The sequence below is a fragment of the Letharia columbiana genome (genome assembly GCF_014066305.1).
Source record: "Letharia columbiana isolate WasteWater2 chromosome Unknown Sc0000010_s0, whole genome shotgun sequence".
Taxonomy (NCBI): Eukaryota; Fungi; Ascomycota; class Lecanoromycetes; order Lecanorales; family Parmeliaceae; genus Letharia; species Letharia columbiana.
The window spans coordinates 1,060,648-1,086,576 of record NW_023501047.1 but is presented as its reverse complement, the minus strand read 5'-3'; the positions used below and the strand labels follow the sequence as shown (position 1 = coordinate 1,086,576).

Genomic DNA, 25,929 nt, shown 5'->3' with positions numbered 1-25,929 from the left:
TCGGCGTGGTACACATCGAGTGCTTGCGCCTCCTTTCACGTCAGCACGTACTATACCCTAGTTTTGGAGCAAAAGCAATGGAAATTGCAACAAATGGGAAATCGATGGTAAATAGACCGGGAAATGAGGCCTCGGTGGCAAAGAAAAGCTCAACTTATCACTTGATCTAGCTCTCATGTAACTACAGTCACTTTAAATCATTAGCATATTGCAGCAGCTTGCACATGCATAATCAGAATTGGAAGTGGCTCAATCCCGGTAGACCATCTCTCTTTAGAATTACAACTCCTCATTCGTGTCACACATGGATTCATATTGGAGGAAATACTTAATTACAGGGTTTTATTCCTAAACCCTGCTTGTTTAGTAGGAGAAAGGGTCTTATTTCTCAACTTCACTCACGATGTACCACAATTTTACACCATCAGCGCAACTCCTGATGTATGGCTGTGGTCCCGTCAGACGTGTTCCCGGTCGCCAAATCTAACAAACCCAATATCTGACTTGCAGGGTCATTATGTCCCTTCTGTTCCGATGCTGCTTGATACTTGAACCCAAAATTGAGACATAGAGCGATGACAAGTCCAATGCAAACGACAATTGGACCTATCACGTTGTCGAAATCCTTGCCGCTACGCTCCTGAATCATCCGACTGCGGACGATATACATCCACCACCCCCAGGCTCCAGCAAAGAGCGCAATCAGAGTATAGACAACTGCCAAGGCCCGAGCGACGTTGTTGGATTCTCCAGCCGCGTTGTACAGACCGAGAGATAGGGAAGCCAGCAGCACCGATACGTGCTGCCACTTGATGAATGTCCGCTGGTTTGCAAGCCACACTTTAGGCTCCACTCGGACTGGGTTCATATCTTTAATGAGCTTGCCAGGTTCTCTGACTCCAGGAGGCAACTGCACCGATCCTTGTCGATGTGCGCGTGCATACTTGGAATTCGAGAAAGGCGACAAGGAAAGAAGACCGGAAAGAACGCCGGGCTCCGAATGAGTTGGCTGATCGGTTTCATCGTCAGTGTCGGCCTCTTCAGCGACGTCTTCGGTGCCGGTCTTTGATCCTCGTTTCCCAAAGTCGGTGGCTGTTTTACCTGCTGGGGATCCTACCGCAGCTTTGAACGAAGGGACGGACTTTGATCCAAGAAAACTGCCGACCGCTGTTTGGTCTTCCGCTTGCTTGGCCTTCTTCTCTTGCTCCTCTTGGAAGGCAGCCACGGGATCTTGCCTAATGTCTGTCTCCAAATCGCTTAGCCAGAAGGGGAAGCTGTTGACTTGATCTTCAAAAAGCTGGGCCACCCCATGAACGAATTTTGAGAATCTTGGTTCTTCTTTGAGGAGATGTGACGACATTAATTCCGACACCCAGTCATTGGTCTTCTTGCTGGAGCCATCTTTCACTTTGATCTCTAGGAGCGCATGTGGGAATCTTGAGATCTCTCCTTGCCTGACTGCGGAGAAGGGGTACTTAATGCCAAGTCTGTCAATATCTCCACGATGCCAGTCCTCGGGGTCTCGACACGGTCGATCTTCATCAAGCGAGTCTTCTCGAATGAAAGCCACATTGGTGTCGATGGATATTCGCACCTTGTCATCGCCAGGAATCTGGAACGCCGTGCGAGTGTAGTTAGCTCTCAGCACAGGTTGCAGCTCGTAATCCTTAATAAACTGTTGAATGTCTTCGACACTCCGCTGGAGGCTGGCAACGCCATTGCCTTCGGTGCCTTCCCGATCTCGGAGCTTCTCTACACTCTTCTCCATCCTGTAGTCACCTTTGATGAAGGGTTGAATATACTTCTGCTTGATAGGGAAGCGGGAATCTTCGCTATCTCCGCTTTCTTCGAGTGTCTTCTTTTCCAAGAAGACTTCAGGCTTTTCATCAAGCTGGCCAAACCACCTGAGCCTTAAAGAGGAAGCATTTGAAGTCTTTTCGACTTTCTTATTATAAAGGCCAAATTGGGGGTTGTCAAAGTATAATGAAGTTATGGTAGGGTCGGACTGGCCACTTTCCACAACCTTGGATGTCTGGAGGTTATAAACTAGGACCGGAAGGCGGCGGAGAATGTACGTCTTGACTTCGAGGAGATTCTCAGGGTGTACCCAGACTGAAGTCATAGTCAGCATGGATGCCTTTGCATGATGGTTTTGGCAGGCCACTTGCATTTGTGTGATGCGTAAGTCTCTTTGCCGCTTGTAGTCCCTGCCAAAGACTTGGATCTTTCATTACTACCATTCATTCTCTGTCTAACGAATGAGTACATCGTAGATATTCTAGTATCGACATGAGCCTCAATCCAAATGACTTGTGGAGTGATGGATCATTGGGTCACGTGCCTGTAGAGCAAGGGCGAATAATCCTCCGAATTGAAAGGCAATGCTGCCAATCTGACTTGGAGCAACGGTCGGACCTTATACTTTGACCCGCGTCTTCGGTCGTGTTTCTTTACAGCCTTCAGAAAGCCGGTATAATTGATACGGCTGTACTTCTCTAGCTCGTTGATTTCCTTCATGATGCCGTCCAGCTCCTTGAGCACCTGTTGCAGCTTGCCGTCTTCCTGGCTCTTCTCATCCTTCTTTTCATCCTGCTTCTCGTCCTGCTGCTCGTCTTGGTCATGATTCTGACCCGAAGCCTCCTCGCCCTTTGTCTCTGATCCTGCTTCTTTTTCAAGCCGAGTCTCGCAATCGGAGGTTTGCTCACGGAGGCCTGTGTACGTCTCGGCTTGGAAGGCATTGACCTTTTCTAGCTGAACATTGACGAGTTCCTCCACGAATCTACCCTCATCATCCTCGGTCCACTCTCCGTATTCTTCCTCTGAAGGATCATCTTCCCGAAGAAGCTGCTTTAGCTTTGCATAGTCAATGTAGTTGGAGGCCCACGGCTCGTAGATCGATTTTTTCAATGTCTTGCCGAAACGCATTGTGATAGGAAGCGAATCACTCAATACAGCGCACCCGTAGACGCATCAGCGGTAAGAGTGCAATGCTAATAGAAGAGATCCCAACGAGTCGAGATGGGAGCATACTTACTTGCTTTTGGCGGGGTACCTAGCGACTAGGAGGGAGCTTCCCCGCGAGAAGCGCGTCGCTTATAATGCTTTTCCCCTAAACTATTCTGGGCCCCAATATCATCCCCATGGTCGGAGACCCAACTTGTGTCTGTCTCTACGTAAGTACACAGATTGTCATCACTAATAAGGGGGTTAAAATGGTCGGAGACACAAGTCTCCCCACCAATAAAGGGGGATTCATGGGCCTAAACCATGGGGACCCAGGTTCAAAACACCTCGAAAAGCCATAACGACGGTGACAGCGACGTCCTGAATAGGTCTATTGAGGAACAATGATACTACCATACAGGGGGATTTTACAACCAGATCGAGTGGGAAGCTGTCTGTATAAGGGAATTATGCCCGAGGCATGCTATGTTGGTTGCGTGTGTGGTGATATAACATGAGGACAAGTAGAGTCGCTTTCCTCTTCATATCCGGAGATGCTGAGAACGTTATGACCAGATCGAGCGGAAAATCTGTCTTTTTATGAGAAGTATACCCGAGGCATGCTATGTCAGTCGCGGGTGTGCTGGTGTAACATAAGAAAAAGTAGAATTTTCGGGCCATCGTTCTGATCGTCCACCACGCTCAAATTGCAAAGCATGGCGTAGGAAATTCACTGCATGAACTTATGCCAAGGTCGGTTTTAAAACCTATGCACATCCCCTCCCTCCTCCTCTCCCTCCTCTCCTAAGCATTGCTGCTTCAGCGGCAGTCGTATCGGCAACGGTTACCGCATCGCCCTTCAAAACCTTGTTGAGTATTTCCCGCAAGACAGTAAGCTCCGCTTGAGAAATTTTATTATCGCACGCATCGAGAGCTGCTTCAATATCCGTGGCTTTGGCTAAACCGTTGTCATACTCGCCACCCTCTAGCAGAATATCCCTAATATATGGCACGATAGCTAGACGATGAGGTGCGAAACAATCCGTTTCATGGATGGTATACTTCATGTTCTAGAGAGTGTTTGTGGGGGAAGGAAGAGGGTGGAAAACGGTGAAATGAGGTGAGGATAAAATGAGGTGAGGTGCAATTAGGTGAAGTAAAGACGATAATCAAAAAAAAGGGAATTCATCTTTACGAGAGGATTTTTGCGATCAATATGATAAACTGAATGACAATGAATGTGCAGAACCCGTATGGTCACAAATTGGCCAATTTACCAACCATTGGAATCGAATTGGCCAACACCAGCCCGACTCAGCCAAAATTCCAAGACCTCATAGAGACCTACCCTGCTTACTATGATGTGGTGATATCATCGTGTCTCTGCACATAAAGGGGAAAGCGACGTGGTCTTGTCTGGTCCATCTGATGGTCATCGACCTTGAATCCCCATAAAGGCGGAAGCTTGGCTATCGATTCCTTTTTGGACATCGCTCGACCAATCTTTTCGCTCTTCCAAAGCGGACAAAGTTAAATCTTTAGATGTTCGTACCAATACACTCGATCCATGGAAGTCCAAGCGACCATTATTTGGCATGGGCTATAACCTGCGGACCCATTGTTAGATTGAGTTAGAGAGGGAGACGCAGTGACTATCTGCGATGCGGTAGCGATGTTCCAGAGGTAAGAGCCTGAGTGTTTTTGTCCTCGAGTGCTTCATCGTGGAGAAGTGGCGATTCGCAAGAAAGGTGTCTCTGACGAGCGCCCGGAGATCGACGGGACCAGCAGTACCAAATAGACTGACTTCAGAGATACCAGGAGGTAACCTTACTTCCAAACAATTCAATACGGTGCACAGGAAGAGAACGGCGCTCCGACGTAGATTGTGATTTACTTTCGGCGTACGGAGGTTCCCCCGGGAGAAGCGCGCTAGGCGCGGTTGACGGACTTCCTGAATATCTGTTATCCTGTTCCTCATCCGCACATGATATTCTGCAACAATGGGACTAGTTGATAGCGGACCCGAGGCTCCAGGCTCGCATCCTCTTCGTCTCAAAGCCGTACTTGAGCAGATTCACCAAGAAGATTGTCCCCAAATTCCAAATCCTCCAGGATGTACGAAACGGGCAGCAGTCGCTTTGGTTCTACGAATCCGACCCACATACCCTCACCAGGCAGTCTACGACAAGAAGCAATGCTCCTCAGTAGCCCAGCCGTTCCAGGAATGCTTGGACAGCTTTTTCTCGCAAGCATGGGTCCAGGAAGGAGATGCCGAGGTTCTTTTTATCAAACGAGCTGCTAGGGTAGGCGACAGATGGACTGGTCACATTGCCCTTCCAGGTGGGAAGAGGGAGCCGGCTGATTTGGATGATCGTGCAACAAGCTCAAGGGAAACAAGGGAAGAGACGGGCCTTGAGCTTGACAGTGAACATTGTCTTGAAGTCGGCAATTTGCCTGAGAGGATAATCAAGTCACCTTGGGGTAAAACGCCGTGGGTTTTCTATTTCTGCTCGATATCTCTGTTTCTGATCAATTAAGCAGGCTAATGGTACTCTGTCCATTTGTCTATCTTGCTCTGCGGCATGACCTTCCTCCCTTAACCCTCCAGCCTTCTGAAGTGCATTCGGCCCATTGGGTGGCATTGAGAGGGCTTTTGGCGCCTTCGCTTCGGACTGTTGAACGATGGGACCTTTCTAAGGGCTCACCGCGGAAAGGCTACGTTGCGCAAATGCTTACTCGGGCCACAGCTGGTTATATGCTTTTTGGTGGGATTAAACTGATACCAACCGAGAGTTTATACAACAGTGCAGCCAGCGGCTTCATCCCTGAAACCAGGAGTCCAGCTACTTGGACCGAGTCTGCAAATATTATGATCAGGAACGCTTTCACAGGAGATCCTACCCAGCATGTTGAGAATGATCGTTCTCTAGTGCTGTGGGGTTTGACTATGGGAATTATGGCAGACTTCCTCGAAATGCTTGACATACATGGAACGTCAAAGCTATGGTACTGGCCCCAGTTTTCACCTTGGGATCTGCGTGTAGTGGTAATGCTGCTTACCTACAGATTCCGTTCACAGAAGCTGCAAGAATTGACTGCGACAACCGCTAGGCCTAGGCCCAACGATGTCCGGATTAGCGGGTTCGATGCCACGACTTTCACGACATCGGTCAGGCGACAGAGTAAAGGGTCAGAGTCTGGTATTGCTGGTGGGCTCTTGCTTGAAGGCTACTTTGATCGCCTGTTCAAGGCTCTCTATGTGGCCCTTTTCGCAAGATTTGGCCTCGGTCTTGCTTTGACGGCTTTCATAGTCCGACGATTTCGTCGGCGTGTCAAATGATGCCTTCCCATATCTGGCTGATGACTGAACATCGGCCTGATAAGTCTGGGCTGCGCGGCAATGATCATGTCCGTGTGGCGCGCGCTGCGGAAATTTGCCAAAAGATTCTGTCAAAAAAAAAGAGGGCAAAGGACAGGGGCATTTCGAGTGTAGTGTAGTGTTTGGAGAAGGAGCCGATGGATCCGCACTTGAAGGGCACCATCCCGTCAAACAGGAACGACACGAGCTCATCACCAACCAAAACCTGAAAAGGAGCAAAATTCCTTTCAAACCGCACCAAATGGCAAGGACACCAGAAGAGAGAGTGCAATAGGGATCTAATGTGAGAAAACCTCAGAGAAAGTGTGGTCATAGACGATGATGTAATTTCAAATTCGAGATCGTTCAGATCATGCGATTGTCAGACATTTGTCTATCATATATCCCATATTCTGAACAGCGGTCGCTTGGGATGTTTCGATATGGCCCGAGCTGATGTTGGCGTTGCTCCCATCTCCCATCACCGTACCTTTTAGTCTCTACAGAACCCGCTCTCCATCCTCATCCTTCGCTGTCACAAGGATGCATACACAACACTTGTAGCACCAGTTACATGACGTCGAAGGCGGAGAAGCCTTTGCAATGACGTGACGATGTGGAGTTGGCCTTCAACATGACCGCCATAACGCTTCACCAGAGGTTACAGATTCGATTCCTAGGCACGATACCCGTACGGGTACTTTATCCGAAGTCAGGGGAGGGGAAGAGGAAGGAGGGCAAGGCGGCGGCCTCGATCTATTTCCACGGAGGCGAGTATACGGTGGGGGAGTGTGGATGAGTTCGAAAACGGATTGAGGGTTGTTGGCCGAGGAGTCGGGTGCTCAGCTACTTTACCATCATCACCACCACCGCCACCGCCTAGCAAAAGAACAACAACAACAACCACCATGATAAGGGCCTCCATGTTAATACAGCAAGCACACACCCAGATCTACGCCAACGAATACCACCTCGCCCCCGAATTCCGCTACCCAACCCAACTCGACGCAGACCCCTCCATCATCGACCGGACTCCACGGCGACGGCGGGGGACTCTCGAGGCGTCGATCCCGACCTTGTCTGCGGAGGGGCCGACTCGGCGGGTGAGAACATGACGGCCGCCATCGCGCCTTCGCCGGACGGGACGAGGGGAAGAATGAACGTCCCAGGATCCCCATCTTTCGGCACTCCGGCCGAGACCGGAGATCGACACGGGGGTTGTATCTCGGGTGTAATGGGACCTTTTCCTCGTTTGCGGACCATTATTTGCCCAGGGGGGATGACGCCTGCGTTCGAGCATGTTTCGTTGGGTGTGCGGAGTTTGGAGTACTTGGAGGGAGTGCCTCCGGCGGCGGTGTTTACGGCGGGGTTTGACCCGTTGAGGGATGTCGGTGTGGAATATTCCCACCAGTTGGAGTGTGCTGGGAACACTGTGCAGTGGCATCATTATGCTGAGATGACGCACGGATGGCTTCAGATGATGTCCTGGTCTTAGGAGGCTGTGAATGTTGTCAAAGAAATTGCTACGGAGATGAAGACGTTGGTGCACAAAGAGGGTTGAGTATCTCAGTGTATCAATTTCTACATGTTTTACATGCCAAAAGCTGCATGCCGACTTTCGCTATGCTCTGTGTAAGAAATGCCGGAAAGCCCAACCCATTGTGGAAATTGGTGCCAAAATCTATTGATGCAAATGCGGGATCTCGAGGGCAAAATTTCTCATCACAGCTTCGCTTGGACGTTCTTGCCCGACTTCTCCTCTGCCAGCGCTTCAGCATATAGCTCATCAAGATGCTTCCTATACACCTTGGCCGTTGGTGGACGCTTCATCTTCAGACTAATTGAATAGTGTCAGCACGATACTCCGTTCGCGATTCAAATTACCAAGGTTAGAACTCACGTTGGCGTCAGAAGCTCATTTTCAATCGTAAAAGGATCCACCATCAAGTAGCAATTCCGGACCCGCTCGTAACCGGCAAATGAATTCTTCCTTCCCACCTTATCCAGCTCTTTCATGACCGCTTTTCTGATCTTGACATCTCTACAAGCTGCAGCCACGGCCTGCGAATCCGTAGCTTCAATCGTTCGACCAAGCACCTTGCTAGCAAAAGGCGCAAACATGTCCGGCTGCACCGCAAAAATGGCGACCAAGAAGGTCTGCATCGAATCACCATGCACATACGCCATGGCCAGGAAGCTGAGATGCGACAGGTAGATGTTCTCAATACGTTCAGGCGAGATGTACTCGCCTTGAGCGAGCTTGAGAACATTTTTCCGACGATCGATAATCTGGAAACGACCGCGCGAGTCAATGGTACAGATATCGCCGGTACAGAACCATCCATCAGGTAGCATAGCTTTCTTCGTCTCTTCTTCGTTTTTGTAGTAGCCGGAAAAGAGCGAGCCACCTCGAATGCAGAGCTCGCCGCGGGGTTGAGGTTTGTCGGTCGAAAAGTACTCCATGTCTGGTACGTCTAGTAGCATCAGCTCAAGAGTAGGAGCACAGGCGCCACAATTTCCGACTGAAAGATCTCCCTTCTGTTGGCAAAGACCTTGAGCATATGTCTCGGTGAGCCCGTAGCCTTGGACAAACCTGTTTCCAAATGCTGCGCGGAAGAATTTATGGAGAGTCGGGTCCAGGGGTGCTGAACCCGATACCATGTCGTGCACATGATCAAGACCGAGAGCTGCGGCGACCTTGCGGCCCCAAATGCGGTCGTAGATTGCGTGCGTGTTTGTTGCGGATGGGGAGTCGGCGGGCTCCATATTTGCCAGCTTGGTGGAAATTACGTGACGGGCCACTGCCCCTTTCACGCCTGGTTGCTGGACTGTAGCAGCGCGGATCGCACCGCCGAAGCGGTTGTAGAGCCGGGGGACAGAAGTGAAAGCAGTAGGACGGAGATTCTGCATGTCATCGACCAAGGCAAGAATGTCGCCATGAAAGTATCCGATTGAGCCGCCAGACCAAAGCGCGCCATGCTCGGTCATTCGAGCGTAGATATGTGCCAAAGGAAGATAAGAAATGAACCTATCAGTAGGGCCTTGTTGGCACGAGACAAGTGCACAGGAAGCTGCAACCACTGCCGCCGCGTGCGTCAGTACCACACCCTTGGGGGGCCCTGTGGTACCCGAGGTATAGTTGATTGTTATTATGTCTGTTGGCAATGCGGAATTGTACTGAGGCGGGCCGAAAGATGCTCCAATAGCTTCCACCTGTTCTATAGAGTAAATCTTGAGACCTATTTCCAACGCCATTGCACTCAGCAGAGCATGCTTTGAATGCCCTTCCCTCTCCCCATCGTCAAGGGGATCTAGAGATATGATGACCTTTAGGGAGGGTAATCTTGGCTTGAGCTTCAAAAGGGTTGGGATATGAGGTAACGAGGTTGCAATACAGGGAAGGGAGGCATGGTTGGCAATATACTCGGTTGCCGAGGGCCCGAGAGTGTCGTATAGCGAAACGGTGTACAGTGCTTGTGACATACAAGCCAAGTCTGAAAGCAATGTAAGATGGCAGATCCATCCGCAAGCTGTTGGGGCCCAATACCTGTTATCTGCCATTCTGGCCTATTCTGGCACCAGAGCCCAACCCCATATTTCTGATCCAGTACTCCAGCTTCTTTGACCACGTATTTGATGCCAACACCAAAGTTCGCTCTTCGCTTCTGAACGGTAGCGTAGTCCATGAACTCATATTTGCCGAACGTCTTGGTGGCTGGATTGTAGGGTCGGGAGCCAAGACATTTGGCTGACGGTTGACGATTCGCTAGGACTCGGATTTAGCGTATATCCAAGTCCACCTAGGTGGTGTTGACATACCTGTGTTCTCAAACATTTGGTGGGCGTTGGTGACCTAGCTGAAGAGTCAATTGAGGCATCCCAAAACATTCCGAAAAGACTCTACCAACATTTGGATCCAGACTCTTGAGTAGTCCATCCCTGAACCTCCAATGTCTGTATGTCGCACTCCGTCCCGGTTGCTCCGTGCCTGGAACGGTCACTGAGTAGGGGCCGCCTGCTGGAGGAGGGGTATGGTAGTCTTTGGCAAGCTCGAGGTAGGCGGCCATGATGTTGGGTGACAATAATTGTTGTCTTTTCTTAGAGCTGATGCAAGAAGAATGGAAGGCTGTCTATCTGCATTACAAGATTAGCTTCGAGTGTTGAGGGGCTTGGACCATGGGTCCTTCGCATCTTACCGGTGCATGCGTGTTACTGGAATTAGAAAAGTAGTGTTGAGCCCGCACATGGAGGTTTGGAAGACAGGAACAATTGAGGCAAAAGAGGGGTGGAGATGACACTATCGCATCCAGCGCAGTAGGAGCTCCTCGACGCCTCTTCCATCTGGACCTCGGCAACTCCGGGGGCGTTTCATCGAAGTATAAAAAGACTTTGGATTGAAGAATAAGCGATGGATTGTGAGTCTCAATCTCAGTCCCAATCGGAGTCGGACCTTCTTCACCATGTTCCCTCTCGAGATAATTTTTATGAATTGAAAGTTTTTGCACTCAATGTCGTTGGTAGCGTTCATGTGCTCGATGAATGTATTTGCTGCAGGGGTGCTTCGCTTCGGCGCGCTTACAAAGCCAAGCCACAAGTTTTTGTCCGTGCTTTTCCATGTCTGCTTTCCTACTCTACATCTCAAGTCTATCAAGTTTCTCTATGCCAGGGGCTCAATGGATGCGCTATGAAATTTGTGCTGCAGTATGATCAGAATACAGCTATATATACATTTACTATTACTATGTAGTAGTACTACTACTACTACAGTCGGCGTGCATGTCATGTGTGGAGCGAATGGCGCTAAGTCTAATTGTACTGCGCCAAAACAAGACTCTGGTTGGGAAATTGGCTTTCTTGTTGCGTTTGAGCCATAATCCGAAGAGCTTATGCATACGAAAAGCCGCGGAAAGCCATCGATCAAGTCCTTTCTGCAAAGTTCATGAATTCCTCGGCGAATTCAGCGAACGAAAAGCACTCAATTTGACACCGGCATCCCTTTTTTTGCAATTAACACCGCCGGATACTGCCAGACGCCTGTAGACTAGGACAAGAACGCCAAAACCCAAACATAGCCCACGACTCTGGACCATAAAGCAGCTCTTTCACCTCCACGGATGTGCCGATAGGTCTCCTGTACTCCGTCCTCAAGCACGATACCGAGAGCTTGCGTGATGAAAAACCGTAGTGCATCTGACTGACTTGGGGGGATATTGGCACCGAGGTCCGATACTATATAGAAGAAGCTGCGCGGATTTCGGAGTCAGCATTGCTTATACGAGGTAGGTAATGAAGTTGCGAGACAGGTCTCGGGAGTAAAAAGGTCCGCTTGCTTCGAAACATGTCTTGCGACTCAGCTTCAAGAAGTATCGGCTCCGAAATGTACGTACCCGGAGACGAGAAAAACGAAGAAAATGAGAGTGTAGCGCTGGATGAGCCCCACCCGTGGAAGGCGCAATACATCGTATGTTATGAATCGAGCTGGTCCTAGGAGATTGAGTTGCAGATTCTGATGCAAGAACTTCCTAGCGTGGCATGACAGTCAGTTATTTATTCTATAATTACTATAAGTATAATAGAGATAATATACGCGTAAAGTTTATTAATATAAAAGCGTTATATTATTATTATAATAATACGTTTAAATTATATATTATAAATTCGTTATATATATAAAGATTATATTATTACTAGATATTAATAATACTTATATATAAATACTTTTTCTAAGTTATTCTTTACTTTTTAACTTTTAACTCTTAACTCTTAACTCTTAAAATAATAGTATTAGAACTGAGTAGTCCCTCTGTTGTATTTTTTCAATACATATCTCGAGAAGATGGAGGTGCAGGTAATGGAAATGCGGAGGAACGTGCTTGGAGAGGAGCGACCATTGATTGGTATCTCCTACAAGGTCACAGATCTAGATGTGGAAAGCAATCGCGTTATCAATTTCACAGTGGCCGAATTCCGAAATCCGATATAACTTCACCATTTCCCGCTCGATGTTGAAAGTCTTCACAAGAATCTCTTTTCCATCTAGTCGATAGAGATATCCCTACGCGGCATCGCCATGTTAGTACGGTCCAACATCAGGGAAAGTCAATCTTAAGATATCGGGTCTCACCCTGACCCTTTCTCGAGCTTTCTCTTTTCGAATATCGGGACCCGAATCCCTCATTTCCATTCGCGGGCTTTTTGTTGGTCCCTCCGATTTTAGGGGGAACCACATCATTGGAAGTTCCAACTCTGTCAGTACTAAAAGATCGGGGAGCCTCAGGGCGGCAAGCTCGTTCGGACGCGCAGACAAATTGCTGCGAATGAGGTTATGGAAGTGTATTTGTAGAGTCGTGAGAATGGGGTGCGAAATGGGGTAAAGAATTTCCGAATTGAGCACGTCAACGAGTTCCCAGCGTCCAATTGCCATAGCTATCTCGAGCGCGGTCATGTTACGATTCGGAAGTTCGGATGAGCTGGTCCAGGCAGTGCGGAGGAGACCTGGAGGCAAGAGATTAGTGGCAGTATGGTAGAGAGATAGGAGGTACATTTGAGGCTGAAGAAAAAAGCCTCACGCAGAGAGCCAAAATCCCGAACTAGGCGGGTGATGTGGTCTTTGGATGCTCCCATGTAGACAGCTTGATGAAGAGGGATCCATCCGGACGCTTGCTGAGGTGTCCTGCCTATTGATACCTGTGTATCAGCGGTGGAATCAAGCTTGTAACATTCAGCAAGGAAGTCCCTTCGTTTGCTTCACTAATGAGTAGAAGGAAGTCCTTCAGAAACATAGTCGATGAGCTGTGAGAGGAATAAATTTTACGTCACATCAATCGACATGGCGATCGGACGCTCGGGAATATCGTTTGTAGGACACCAAAGACAAGGCACTGCTTACTGAGTCGTGGTGCGTTTGCCCATGACTGCGCATAGGCGTGTTCCACATCAGCTAATACTTGGAACAGTGACTCGAATTGGCCGGAGTAAGCCGCATCTGAAAGTTTATCTCTCAACGCAAGATACCTTCTGTCAAAACCTACAGGTGAGAGATCGCCAAACCAGACCGGGAGCTTACTAAGCTGCTCTACTTCTATGCTCTCGTCGTTGTTGAATAAATCTGCTTCAAAGATGGCTGACTCGGGGTCGTGGTCTTGCATAAAATCTTGAGATTCCTTCGGAATTCGTGATACATGGCTCTGATCATCGTTGGTCTGAGGTATTGTATCGTCATATTCTTCTTCAGCCAGTGTCTGCGTGTCTGAGATCTGCAATGAAGAGAAGCCATTCATGGACGGCTCCCAGTGACTTGGTATGCTAGACTTTTTCTGACTATCCACAGAGCCTACCACAGAATTTCCCATTCCTGAAACTCTCGGCCTGAGGTTATCGGCTTGAAGGTCAGGCGCGTCAACGGCAACAGGTGCTTCGGAGCTGAAAGGGGCCGTGATTCTAGAATGAAGAATCGCATCTTCGCGTATTCGGCGGATCTCGTCCTCCGTCCTAACGGCTGCGGACCTGCGATGGCGATTTCAGTCACAAGAACAATCATTTCCAGCTTGGGACTTACGCTGCAACTGATAACAACGTCTGCATAATTTCTTCTTCGTGACGATGAAGCCTCTCAACCAAATGATCAGCGGCACTTCGGTTCAGCAGTACTTTGATCCTGATCAACGCAGGTGTTTGAGCAATACTTTGAACGAAAGCATGAAGCTCGTTGATCGTTTCTTTGGGGCCGCTATCATTGAAGTTCAGAAGAATGCCAGCTCGAGGGCCAAGCTGTGCTGTGAGGGCGCGAAGTTGCTCCAGGAAAATGCGGATGCGTTCCGTTTGGCTCAAGAGCCTTAGAAGGAAGCTCTTAGCATTCCGAATAGTCTCGATTGTCTGCTTTAAGACCTTCACAGCTTGAACAAAGATTGTGATAAGCGCCGCAGCTGAGGCACTCAATGAGACTGGGTCCATGACGGACACAATCTGTTGGGAATTTTCACTTAATCTTTGATGAAGCTGGATCGTGAGTCAATACGGTGGTTTAGCAGTCAGATTCATACCTTAGTCTCAGAATTCAGACTCATGGTGAACTAAAGATAACACTAAATTGGAGACTAACCTAATTGAGGTTTTGTGTCCTGTCGGCTTTGGAACCTGCGGTAGGTTGTCCGCATTCGCTTTGTCATCCGTGAAAATTCGGGATATGCTAGCTTCACCCCAGCCGAATTTTCTTTTCACCCCTGCCCAACTGTAAACCCCGCCTCTCGGAGCAAAGTGCTAGAGTAAACGTCAGCATTCCCGCGCAAGCAGCATACCTACCTTAGGGTATTGAAGTGTTGAAGAGCCTTGATTAGCCATCAAAAGGAAGCTTCCCCTTCGACATTAACCAAAGCAACAAAAATGTCAAATGTCAACATCCATTGCACACCATCCTTCCATCCGGATCGCTGGGGCAATACACGCAGACAGGCATCATGCTGCCACAACCACTTCACCACATATCGAGCTTTCCTTCTATGCACCCCTTTACAGCGTCTAGGAACTCATCGAGTATGACTTTACTGTCGCTTGCTTTAGATTTCCAGGCTCTTGCCGCCACTGGTGATGCAGTAATGCTGGCCTAAGTCGTTCGATGGTCGAGCGTTTATGGCATTCCTCCAAGAACCCCGACCAAGACCCAGGGCTGCCACGCGCCATGGCGGGCTGGAGGTTTTTGGCAGGAAGAGTGTCTTTGTATCAGGAGAAGCGGTATCTGAGATTAATATGCTTACGTACAAAACTGAGAGGCCAAAGTTGATCGCTAGTCTGCCCAAAGATCGTTGGATGGATCAGCCCCACCTGTCAGTATGAGGGCGTTGCCGCCACTGAAGTCCAAGCGTACGAGCCTAGGTAACTGCGAGTAATAGCTTCAACGGTTGGCGCTATGACTTGGAAAAGCACATTCAAGGCGTTGTCCGACATGACCCTTTAAAAGGATGTGCGACTACGAATCTTTTTGCTACTGTCACATAGCTCAACTTACCACGCGCCTTTGTTTGCGAAGACTAAGATCTCTCTCTTCTCCCATCAAAGTTTCAGGGGAAAGGCAGGACAGCGGATTCAACTAGCAGTATACTGGGTCGTTCCAATAGTTCGTTACAGCAGGAGGATTACCGCCCACCTTTTCAACCTTGGTTGGGAAGAACCCGATCCTCAAGCAAACGGTGTCTGAATAGCCGCCAATTCCATGATTGTCAGGACCTTATCGGATGTCAGCCAACGATGTCGAGAGATAGATTCAAGCGACAATAAATGGCTTACAGTCATTATAAGTTTGCCATAGGATGTCCCTTGTTGCAATGGACTGATCACTCGCAATAGGATTGGCTGGATTTTGTGAGTCCACCGCAACACATCCGGGAATCCAGCCAATATTTATAAAGTAATTCAACCCTTTCACCGTCACGACCTCAGTGCTATTCGGAGTCCCCGACGTCATTGGCCCGTTCGGAAGTTGGGTTCCAATCATCGCATCGGCCGTTGTGTTGACTGTTTTGGCGTCGATGTCGGTCCAGCAGTGGCTGTAGCTGGTCTCGTATGTGTTGCAGGTTATCGGTCCAACAGTAGGTGAGGCAGCTGCTGTAGTGCTAGTTGTGAGGGTGGTTGACGACGTCGTGCTGGTCAATGGTGCTGGCGGACAACTGTCGATTGAGGGCTGGGTGGTGTAGGAGCAGTCGGTAGTTGTAGTGCCGGAGATAACACTTGTCAAAGGAGGGACAACGACTCCGCCTCCGGACGGGCAGTAGCAGTGCTGGTTGGCGCACCCATCGTTCGAACCGGGAGCAACAAGCCTGAAGTGGTCTATCAGTCGCGCTCTTCAAGCATCTGCGCGCTTGACGTTTGGGAGCAACTGACGTGCAAGAAGGTAGAGCGCTCGGCGCAGTTGTCATCGTTGAGAGACTAGAAAGAATTAAGGCCCACGAGGCCAAGCCGGCTGTCCATGCGTTGGCATCGAATGGTGGTTCGGCTATAGTCCTGTTAACAATGCGTAGAATAGCAGCGATCAATGACCTTTTATTCACCAATGGGATCTATCAGTGTAGGTCCGCATTTACAACCCTTTTTCTCTGGCTACTCGTGATAGTTGTTAGTCCATAACAACGGTTCTGCCCATGGCAACATTATCTGACCTTTTCGCAAACATCTTTTGGATACTGACCCCCACAACCATCGGTTTCACACCTTATCTGGACAACTTACATCAGTGACACAAAATCCCGTTTCCTTACCAAGTCACCGCTTACTATCTGTGAGGGACAGGATGCCGCACTGGATACTGCGACGGAAGGTGCCACCGTCGGTGACGAATCAGCCAATAGCACAGTCGCTACCGGGCCCGCACTCGCGGTCTCGATGTACATCACGGTCGGATTCGCAAACGCAGCCTGAGCTGAAGACATCTGTGCGACATCTTCGGAAAGGATCTGTACGTGGATCGGAACCGCTGGGTGAGAATTGAACAAGTACGAGATAGTTCCGAGAATGAAAGCCCCTTCCGCAAGTGCGGCACTGCCAAGTTGTTTCTTTTGTATGTTGTAGTTGGCAGCGATGATGGCATTCTGGATCTTCGTCTCAACGCTAGTGCCATTTGTGGCACTTGACTTGATTGTTTGGATCTGGTCTCTCAAGCCATCGCTCATGTCAAGGCCAAAGTCGCCATTGGGATAAATATGAATGGCGCACGATACACCCGTCAACTGTGCAGAGCTCGCAGACTACAAGATATCAGCGATGAGCCACACGAAAAGCCCGAGCACGTCCTTGGAGTCGGCTCACCGCTGTAGAAGTGATGAAGTCTGTCCCAATGGAGATGGTCTGTCCCAGTACTTGAGACATAAAAATAGCTAACCAAGACAAACATAATACAGACGTTCGAGAGGCCAAGGTACGAAGCGCCATCATGATTGCTATTGAGCGAAAGATTCTATGGGATTGGGCAGATTTGGCTGAAAATGCGCAATTCGACATATGGTGAGCTATGTGGCAAGATCGAGCCTTTTAATTGATGCATCGTACCAATACCTTGACGATTTACAGGTTGATACTCCTAGGGGTAAGAGCAGCCGAGCAACATGTTGTCTTCGAATGAAGGGAGTCTTCTATGGGTCATCTCGAGAGCCAATCGCAACTGAAGTCATCAAGTCGATGTTTGGGATAGAGTACGAATTTCATTCATGGCGGCAGTAGTGCACAGAAGTTGAGAATAATGCCTTTCAACCTTCAACTGGCAATTCCTTCCCACTCTGAGCTTCTGAATGGAAGCACAGGGATCAGGTTCAGGTATATGTTGATGCTGCAGCCGCACGATTATCCGTGAAGCTCAGACGAGATGGTATACCTTGAATGAAACGTATTACCAACAGACGTGTTCTCCACTGGGCGCCCAAGATGTTGTTGTTGTCTTGCAGTTCGTCTAAGCTTGTCTTGACGCACAGCCCATGCTGTGCCGCAAACAAGTGGGGGACCTTATTGGTCGCTCCTCCATCCTTGCCTAATTGATGACTTGAACATTTCAGACGACGGGTAATCAGCTTTTGCGCAGAATTTGCTCCACCCTTCCGGCTCCCTTGATCATGCCATCATCGATGCTGCGAGTGGCCCTTAATTTCGCTCTCCCCAGACAGTCCAGCTGTTCGCGAAGCTAAGACATGCGAGACGGAAAGAGTGGAGACTCAGGTATGAAACCTCAACTCAACGAAGCGTTTGCAGTATTGCGGAGCTGGAGCTTTTCGCAAATTTGACCACTTAGGGTTAGCTCATGAGGTTTTCGTATGCCGACTGTGTAAATGCCTGTCTGTGTATTTGATTCGCATGTGATATCTCTATTTGAAACATCCATACTATGGTATCGGCAGCGGCTGAGTCTCCTGTCGCTCTTACTCCCCTGTCCGCCTATGAAAGAGCAACGACGTAGGTCAAGAGATGGCAACAACGAGAAACGACAGGCCCTTTTTTGTGTTTATATGAGACCACACTCACCCCTTCCGCTTTCTCTTGCTCGGAAAGCTCGCTCTAGTTCTGTACTGTTCTCGAGGACCCGCAGATAAGCTCGATTCCTGCCTTCCTGCCAAAGCCACGGAGTGCACAAGAGGCAGTCACTTACCAACCAGTATATGTATTGAAATCCCGCCGAGTGTATCGCGATGCTGTTGACTCCTTTTCGTCCTTCCGGTCTCCCTATTCTGCTTTCACTTTCTCTCGCGTTTCTATGCGACTGCGTTATCTTGCATGACTCATGCGTGCCTCGTGAGTCCTCCAGCTTTGCTCATGTCTTACCAGTGCATTCACTGAACATGACCCAGGATATACCGACCTGATAAGCCAAGCGCTAGGTTCCGCTTTTGAGACGGCAGAGTATGGTGCAGATATGCCAACGGAAGTTGATGAGGATCTCATTGAAGTTTCTGGATGGTTGTTCGGTAGCGAAGCAAACCAGCAGTTAGCTAGGCGTGAGTGTGCGCTTCCCTTGTTCCAACTCTGAGGCGACTCATATTTTGCATGCATAATTCTCATCTCCTCTCCGCAACATGCCATGATACGGTCCGGAGTGCTGACTCTTCAATCTGTCATCTAGAACGAATAGGAATACTCAACGACTTTCCTCACGCCATTCGTTATGATGCGGCAGTCGGAATCGACCCCACCATGATCACTTGCGGTGTCGAGTACTTGATACTCGGAGATGACCCGAGCTACGTCTACGACACCTTTTCCAATACGTTCGAGGACATCACCAACGAGGCTTACACCGGGTGCCTGAACCCAAATATAGTGTTACGTGCACCAGCACTCTACGCCACGAGCGTCAGCTCAAACACACAAAACGTCCAATCTCTTAATGTGATCCACATCTGCAAGGCCACGCTCGATGTAATGGTGCACGACCCTAGTTTGATGACCATCTCAGCCCAAATTGAGGACCTGGAAAAATGGCTTCGAGGCGGCCGGCATTCATCGATGGACAGCTGGCGCTGGCTGGACCATTACTTGTTACACGAAATGGCTCATAGCCCCCTCCTCGGTACGATGAACAGTGATGAAACCGGTGAAGCATACAGATGGGATGATTGCGTAACGGCGAAGGACCCGGCGAATCCTGGTGAGTGAGATCTGCAATCATACCAAACGCGTCTCGGGCTTTCGATGATGCACAAGAGCAAGCTGAGTCGTCCCGTCGTGCAAAAGATTCGCTGGCGATCTACAGCACGGCCGCGCGTTTCATCGCGGAAAGTATGAAGATAGCTCTGGACGGTCTGTACTATACCCCCTGTGATCCGCTTTCTACCCAGCTCCATCGTTGCTGACCGCGCCCTAGGAACCGTTCTTGTGTCTCAAGGTTGATGGCGATCAGATGGAGACCGGACAGAGCCACTCCTGGAGACCGAGTGGCTGAACAGAAGCTGTCTCTAGCTCATGGTGCGTGCCACATGGACGCTGTCCTGGGAAGAGTGGAAGCATTTCGCCAACAGTCTCGGAGCTTGTTCTCAGCTGAAGTACCAGTTTCGTGTTGCCGATGATGACGTTGCGGGTCGACATGGACCTCGCTCCGACTGCTTCGTGATGGGCATCAGAGTCTCTCCGCGAATAATCGTCGTTTCTCTTCGTAAATTCTCCATCTACCTGTTTCACACAGACTTAGAATATGTCTTTACCCCAAGCTCCACGCACTGAACCAATACCTCCGCTAAGATCCTTGTCGTACAATGTATTAAACCCTTGACCCGCAGAGCCCGCAACATCGACGTACACACGGACATACTCACTGTCGTGATTGAGCTGAGCATCTTATGTGGCGCCCAGGGGGCAGGGTCAGCGTTGACTGTTCGTAGTGGGAGATATGTGTGGAAGCACAGGGGAGAGAGGTAGTATGGTCTACAGGAGTGTTACGGCTTCGAGCCCAACAAGGCATCCGATCCGTCCGGCAGGTCCAGATTCTATGCGCCTGTTGGATGATGGTGGCTTCCGCGACAGTGATGCTTCATGGCTCTTGGCTCGCAATGGTCGGTATTCGCTAGCGCGGCAACTGGATGGATATGCGGAGAGAAGGAAACGCTCGTTGAGATGTCCAGATTTACACTCCTTGAAAGAGGCATTTCAGGCGACACAGCTTCGTGCTGCTCATGCATTGAGTACGAAGATGGGGCTCTAGACATCGGGGGTGAAGGGATTCTATCATTATTGGGGAGATTGTTAACTGGAAGTGGTATAGATCAAATCCGCTCTCGCGCTGTCTATCAACAGCTCCAACCCATTGAAAACCTAGTCAAGATTCCGCTTGACGAACAACTCCCAATACGCTTTACCAGCCTTTGATCTCTGATTCATCGCAAAGTGCCAACGCAATGACCCACCTTGGCCTCGCAAAGCCTACCTTAATGTGTAGTTGTAGCAGCAGGGACGGAAACCGCGGACAGCGAAGTGGAAGACACGGTGGAGGTAGGCGAGCTGGAAATCGACGAGCTGCTGGAGATTGGACTGGGCGGGACACCGACCGTGGAATTGTCCATCGATAGCTGAGACACACGACATCACCCCCATCATCTGCCGGCAGTTGTTGGTCCCGGTTCGAATCCAGGCACCGCCATTCTCCTGCGTTAGCGAGCCAAGAGCGTACGCGCACTGGGGATTATCGGGGAGGGGCGGGCTCGTTATATCAAGAAACAGCGGGCATTCGCGCAAAAGTGAGCGTTTCGTTGGGTAGCAGGGAGCGGCTGAGCGTGAAGGAGTGGAAAGTCTCATTGGACGGCATGGTATACGCTTGATCGTAGGCCATTGAGTTGAATGTGAGCACGCCCTGATCACACGCATAAGACCCAAATGCTGTAAACGTGAGAGTGGAACTGGCGTTGGTGGAATTGGATGCGGCGGCAGGCACGGATAGGGCAGTCAAGATGAGAGGAAGGCGAGCAATAGGGTATATATGGCTCTGCTCTTGTAAAGGTGTGGTGATGGTGAATATTCAAGTAGTCGATTAAATCATGTATGGTAAGATTAGTCAATTGTTCTTGGTGTGATGGATAAACCTGTTCTATTTCGAGGGTTTGGTGTCTCAATATATAGGAGCAGTGTCTAGATAGTCGACTGCAGTAATAGGTTAATGCTTATTCGTGCTCTGAGCCTCAACTCTTAAAGAGACTTTATCAATTCGGGCATAGGTGAATGACGCTCATTGTATCTGGTGCCGGATGAGACGAGATCATGATGGCCTCGTGTGATGGCCGATGGAAGCCCATGAAGCATCCTTTCATAGACTACATGTGTTCGGAATAACCAACAAAAGGAGAATGCTTTGTCATGAACAATGTTATAAAAGCTGCTGTGTTTGGCAATCTTCGAAGTCTTTGGTGGTCGGTATTAGTGCAAGCGTTAGTCTTACCAATTAAAGGTTGCTGTGGTTTGCTGTGAATTGCTGTGTCCCGGGCAAAGAACGGGATTCATCAGGATTATAGCCTTCGTCATGATGCGACTGTGATTAAAGCATTCTCTTTTGTGAAACAAAGGCACCATCATCGAGTCCACAACGGCTATATTAGAATCCGTATTCGTTTCATGTTGCTCCACTCAATTTAGCGTCCCCATTCGTATTGCCCTTTACCTCCCCATTCTCTTCCTTCCCTTCTGCATTTGGCTTTGCAGCTTTGCTTGCCGAAAAGGATTGCTCAAAGTCTGCAATTATATCGTCAATATGCTCTGTTCCCACCGATATCCGGATGAGATCTTCCGTGACACCGCTATCTGTTTTCTCTTGGTCGCTGAGCTGTTCGTGCGTTGTGCTCCAAGGGTGGATTGCCAGGGTCTTCGAGTCGCCGATACTGTGACCTAATAAGCTAGGGGCGGTTACGAAGGAGCGAAGAGCATACTTAGCCAGATTTGAGATCAACTTGAAGCCATCGACGACTTGACTTCCAGCCTCCTGCCCTCCCTTCACCCCAAATGATAGTACACCGCCGAATCCTCTGGGCAGATACTTCTTCGCGAGCTTGTGTGACTGGTGACTCTCCAGGCCCGGGTATGACACCCAAGAGACTCTGTCGTTCTCTTGAAGCCATTGAGCTAATTTCAAAGCGTTGTACGCATGTCTTTCGCACCGCAGACTCAGAGTCTCAATGCCCAGCAATAATTGTTGCGCCGCGAATGGATTCAGCGCCGTGCCAAGGTCTCGCAGGATCTCAACTCTGACGCGAATGGCGAATGTGATGGGGCCGAACGTATCCCAGAACTTGAGACCATGATAGCCTTCCGAAGGATCGTTGAACTGTGGGAAGCGCTTGGCATTCTTGCCCCAATCGAACTTGCCGCTGTCGACCACAATGCCTCCAATTGTGGTGCCGTGGCCACCAATCCACTTAGTAGCCGAGTGAACGACGATGTCCGCACCGTGATCAATGGGCCGACAGAAGTACCCTCCGGCGCCGAATGTATTATCCACCACCACCGGTACACCGTTCTTATGCGCAATTTGCACAATCTTCTCGAAATCGGGCACATTGTATCTCGGGTTCCCTATGCTCTCCAGGTACACACACCTCGTCTTGTCATCGATAAGTCTCTCGAATTCCGCCGGCTCGTCACCCTTCACGAACTTTGTCCTTATGCCCAGTCTCGGCAGGGCCACCTTGAATTGGTTGTATGTCCCTCCGTAGAGGTTCGACGTTGATATAATATTATCGCCTGCGTGAGCCAATGCCGCAATCGTCATGAATTGAGCCGCCTGTCCTGAGGATGCTGCCACGGCTGCAACACCGCCTTCCAGAGCCGCAATTCGTTTTTCGAAGACGTCAACCGTGGGGTTCATGATGCGGCTGTAGATATTCCCAAATTCCTTGAGGCCAAAAAGGCGGGCGCCATGCGCGCTGTCATTGAAGACGTAGCTGGTCGTGGCATAGATGGGGACGGCGCGGGCATTGGTTGTAGGATCTGGCTCTTGTCTGTCTCCGCAGTCAGTCAATTGCTTCCGTGTATCAATAGACTCGAGACCTCCTACCCAGCGTGCAACTGCAGTGTCTCAAATTTCTGCTGTGGAGCTTCCGAGCCCATACTGGCAAGTAGAAATTCAACGTAAGATTACGTTGAGGTGTGAAATCGATGATTGAGCAGATATGTTGAAGGCACGATGAGTATCAGTTCAATTGAAGCAAGAAAAAGACCGCGTCGCTTTTAAAAGTCGCACTATTGACGACGTGAAGCCGCATTATTGCGTCTTTGGCTGCCGCCCATATCCCCCCGCACTCGGGCTTAGCGGGGATGGTGTCATCGTGTCAGACTTCCAACGGGGCAGAAGAGCCTCGGAATGGTGGCATCATGTACCTAGTGATGACTGCTTCTCTCAACCTGGACTTCAGTATCATGATTCATGAAGCTGTGGAAGAAGATTCTGATGCCGCCGGAATAGCATGGTTCGGAGAATAATGAATACCTAGGTACAGTACCTAACTCTTCAAAACATCTTATCTGCTCGCTTATGATAAAGATAAAGGCATCGCTAAAGTACCAGCTAGAAGTCTCAGGGTCCATAGTGTGGCTTACGAGTAAGCGCCTCAGGCCTGAGGCGCAGCGGAGCCTAAGCCTGTCATGGACTCATACACGATTGACACCAACCTTTCCGCCTCTCGAGCCCCCCTTACTCGTATCAAGATGTAGCATTGTACTTGACCACTCATGACAACTCCTCGCAAGCCCTCAGGCTACACTCCTTTGGGGTTTTGACCACTGCTTGTGTTGAACTTCGTGACGGAGAAAACATCCGGAAGGTCGGAGCACTTTCTCATCACTCTTCCGCATCGTGAAACATCGGTCTTTGCAATTTGAAGCATGGTAAAGTGCTCATCCATGTTGAACATACTTAGCACGCGAGAATCTTTTTGGAGATGAACTTTTTGCTGTTCACACGAGACAACGATTCAACAGCAAAGCAGGCGCATATTCACATACCTATTCTGGAGCACAATTCCTCTAGGTTATAGAGTATAGGTGCCAGTGTCAACAAAAGTCCCACAAGAGCACCGAAAGCAGCGCTGCACAATACCTGAGAAACACTACGTGGCCTGCACGAGTAGGAATGCATGGATAGTAAAATGGACCTTACCTTCAATGATGACAATGCATTAATCATGCTGTATCTAGATGAAGAGTTCAGGTCAAGGCAATGTGGCCAGTAATAGCCTCAGTCTCTGGCCTTCAATTTTTGGCTTGGCAGTGGATTTGAGGCAATACAGAGGCGGTAGGGTTCTTTTGCAGACGGTCCATGATCGAAGCGCCTTGAAGAAGAAGCTCTTCTGACCAAAGGCGTTAAAAGACAAGGAGATATACCAGATCAAGACCAAAAATAACGGTCAGAGTCCTCAGTCCTGAAACATAGCGCCAACAAATCACATCCCTGCAATTTCGCCAAGCGATCTCCTCCGAAAACAAAGTATCCTCTCGTCGCCCAGTTTTCGCAACAACACTTTCAATCTTTCTTTCATTCATTCATTCACTCACTCACTCTTCTTTTCTTTCATATAGCTTGACGCTCATTATCGCTTAACAAATAAACCCGCACATCCTTTGACAGGATCTCTTTTCACTCTTTCATCTATTCCACAATCAACATACGCACACTCCCTTATCCAAACGAACACCTACCCCACATTCCAACTCCACATACCGCAAGCCACGATCTTAGAATCACGATACACGACACGCGACGATGTTTAACTTCAACCTTCCCCTTCGCATCTTCCAGCTCATCCTCGCCATCATCGCGCTCGGCTTGAACGGCCACGGTATTCACCTCCCCTCCCTACCAAAGCTGCCTTACCCCGGCCCCAGGAAATAAAAGCTGACATCTCCCCCCCCCCCTCCTCAGTAACATCCTGGTATCTCCACCACACCCATCCCTCCACCACCCCCTCCGCGCCCCCCTACCTCGTCTCCGTCGGAACCTCCACCCTCCTCACCCTCCCCTACCTCTTCCTCAACCCCGTCCTCGCGGGCGGCAACAAGCCCAACGGCCGCTTCTTCAACAAATGGCTCATCCTCGCCCTGGACTCCGCGACCTGCCTGCTCTGGTTCGCCGGGTTCGTGGCACTGGCGGTGTTCCACCGGGGATTGATCCTGTGCGGACCGTGTGATGTGATGGTCGGGGCCGTGATCGTCGGTGCCCTTGCGTGGTAAAACTCCCCGAGACTCGGTGTTGGGGGGAGAGAGAAGGGGAAGGAGAGGCTAATTGGGTTCCAGGGCGACTTTCCTCGCGACCACGCTCCTAGCGTCGCTACACATCATGCGCACGCGCCGCGGCTCCGGCGAGCAGACCCACGCGGGTTGGGTTGGCACACAGGAATCTGTGCAGATTTAAGAGACGGTGCAGTACGTTACAGTTGCACGGAGGCCAGAGAGTGTGTAGAACTTCCGAATGGTGCATGGATCGCCCAGCCCGTGGACCATTCGTGTTAAAAATATCGGCAATTGTTAACTGTGGAATCGGTGTACGCTTCTACTCAGGCTCTTCGTTCTAAAATGTCCTGTTCTCTAGTGAAAGTGTTGGAAAGGAATTTTTTGAAAGTACACAATGGCTTCTTCCAACGGGAGAAGTTTCGAGCTTGATATCAGGAGCACAGGCGGTTCTA

General features: G+C 49.7%; 12 protein-coding genes across 12 annotated transcripts; 3 read left to right on the top strand and 9 right to left on the bottom strand.

Moving 5' to 3' along the window:
- Positions 1-424: 424 nt before the first annotated feature.
- Positions 425-2,122, bottom strand: HO173_004161 (uncharacterized protein; the record flags this gene model as incomplete). The annotated part of the gene is made up of 1 exon (XM_037306085.1): positions 425-2,122. The coding sequence occupies one exon, from the start codon at positions 2,120-2,122 to the stop codon at positions 425-427; it is 1,698 nt and encodes a 565-aa protein (XP_037167278.1).
- A 203-nt stretch (positions 2,123-2,325) lies between these two features.
- On the bottom strand, positions 2,326-2,925 carry HO173_004160 (uncharacterized protein; the record flags this gene model as incomplete). Its single annotated transcript, XM_037306084.1, has 1 exon — positions 2,326-2,925. One exon carries the CDS (start codon positions 2,923-2,925, stop codon positions 2,326-2,328), a length of 600 nt encoding a protein of 199 aa, XP_037167277.1.
- A 785-nt stretch (positions 2,926-3,710) lies between these two features.
- HO173_004159 (uncharacterized protein) lies at positions 3,711-4,010 on the bottom strand (the record flags this gene model as incomplete). The annotated part of the gene is made up of 1 exon (XM_037306083.1): positions 3,711-4,010. The coding sequence occupies one exon, from the start codon at positions 4,008-4,010 to the stop codon at positions 3,711-3,713; it is 300 nt and encodes a 99-aa protein (XP_037167276.1).
- Positions 4,011-4,943: 933 nt separating this feature from the next.
- Positions 4,944-6,283, top strand: HO173_004158 (uncharacterized protein; the record flags this gene model as incomplete). The annotated part of the gene is made up of 2 exons (XM_037306082.1): positions 4,944-5,434; positions 5,485-6,283. 2 exons carry the CDS (start codon positions 4,944-4,946, stop codon positions 6,281-6,283), a joined length of 1,290 nt encoding a protein of 429 aa, XP_037167275.1.
- Positions 6,284-8,023: 1,740 nt separating this feature from the next.
- On the bottom strand, positions 8,024-10,368 carry HO173_004157 (uncharacterized protein; the record flags this gene model as incomplete). The annotated part of the gene is made up of 5 exons (XM_037306081.1): positions 8,024-8,138; positions 8,202-9,795; positions 9,849-10,067; positions 10,121-10,154; positions 10,210-10,368. The coding sequence occupies 5 exons, from the start codon at positions 10,366-10,368 to the stop codon at positions 8,024-8,026; spliced, it is 2,121 nt and encodes a 706-aa protein (XP_037167274.1).
- Positions 10,369-12,221: 1,853 nt separating this feature from the next.
- HO173_004156 (uncharacterized protein) lies at positions 12,222-14,254 on the bottom strand (the record flags this gene model as incomplete). The annotated part of the gene is made up of 5 exons (XM_037306080.1): positions 12,222-12,356; positions 12,426-12,796; positions 12,871-12,978; positions 13,191-13,807; positions 13,860-14,254. 5 exons carry the CDS (start codon positions 14,252-14,254, stop codon positions 12,222-12,224), a joined length of 1,626 nt encoding a protein of 541 aa, XP_037167273.1.
- A 1,132-nt stretch (positions 14,255-15,386) lies between these two features.
- Positions 15,387-16,212, bottom strand: HO173_004155 (uncharacterized protein; the record flags this gene model as incomplete). Its single annotated transcript, XM_037306079.1, has 3 exons — positions 15,387-15,523; positions 15,584-16,113; positions 16,178-16,212. The coding sequence occupies 3 exons, from the start codon at positions 16,210-16,212 to the stop codon at positions 15,387-15,389; spliced, it is 702 nt and encodes a 233-aa protein (XP_037167272.1).
- Positions 16,213-16,518: 306 nt separating this feature from the next.
- Positions 16,519-17,158, bottom strand: HO173_004154 (uncharacterized protein; the record flags this gene model as incomplete). Its single annotated transcript, XM_037306078.1, has 2 exons — positions 16,519-17,037; positions 17,099-17,158. The coding sequence occupies 2 exons, from the start codon at positions 17,156-17,158 to the stop codon at positions 16,519-16,521; spliced, it is 579 nt and encodes a 192-aa protein (XP_037167271.1).
- Positions 17,159-17,598: 440 nt separating this feature from the next.
- HO173_004153 (uncharacterized protein) lies at positions 17,599-18,617 on the bottom strand (the record flags this gene model as incomplete). Its single annotated transcript, XM_037306077.1, has 2 exons — positions 17,599-17,813; positions 18,599-18,617. 2 exons carry the CDS (start codon positions 18,615-18,617, stop codon positions 17,599-17,601), a joined length of 234 nt encoding a protein of 77 aa, XP_037167270.1.
- A 72-nt stretch (positions 18,618-18,689) lies between these two features.
- HO173_004152 (uncharacterized protein) lies at positions 18,690-19,663 on the top strand (the record flags this gene model as incomplete). Its single annotated transcript, XM_037306076.1, has 4 exons — positions 18,690-18,771; positions 18,897-19,421; positions 19,508-19,573; positions 19,638-19,663. The coding sequence occupies 4 exons, from the start codon at positions 18,690-18,692 to the stop codon at positions 19,661-19,663; spliced, it is 699 nt and encodes a 232-aa protein (XP_037167269.1).
- Positions 19,664-21,869: 2,206 nt separating this feature from the next.
- HO173_004151 (uncharacterized protein) lies at positions 21,870-23,359 on the bottom strand (the record flags this gene model as incomplete). The annotated part of the gene is made up of 3 exons (XM_037306075.1): positions 21,870-22,134; positions 22,183-23,250; positions 23,307-23,359. 3 exons carry the CDS (start codon positions 23,357-23,359, stop codon positions 21,870-21,872), a joined length of 1,386 nt encoding a protein of 461 aa, XP_037167268.1.
- Positions 23,360-25,010: 1,651 nt separating this feature from the next.
- On the top strand, positions 25,011-25,658 carry HO173_004150 (uncharacterized protein; the record flags this gene model as incomplete). The annotated part of the gene is made up of 3 exons (XM_037306074.1): positions 25,011-25,086; positions 25,170-25,473; positions 25,541-25,658. 3 exons carry the CDS (start codon positions 25,011-25,013, stop codon positions 25,656-25,658), a joined length of 498 nt encoding a protein of 165 aa, XP_037167267.1.
- Positions 25,659-25,929: the final 271 nt, after the last annotated feature.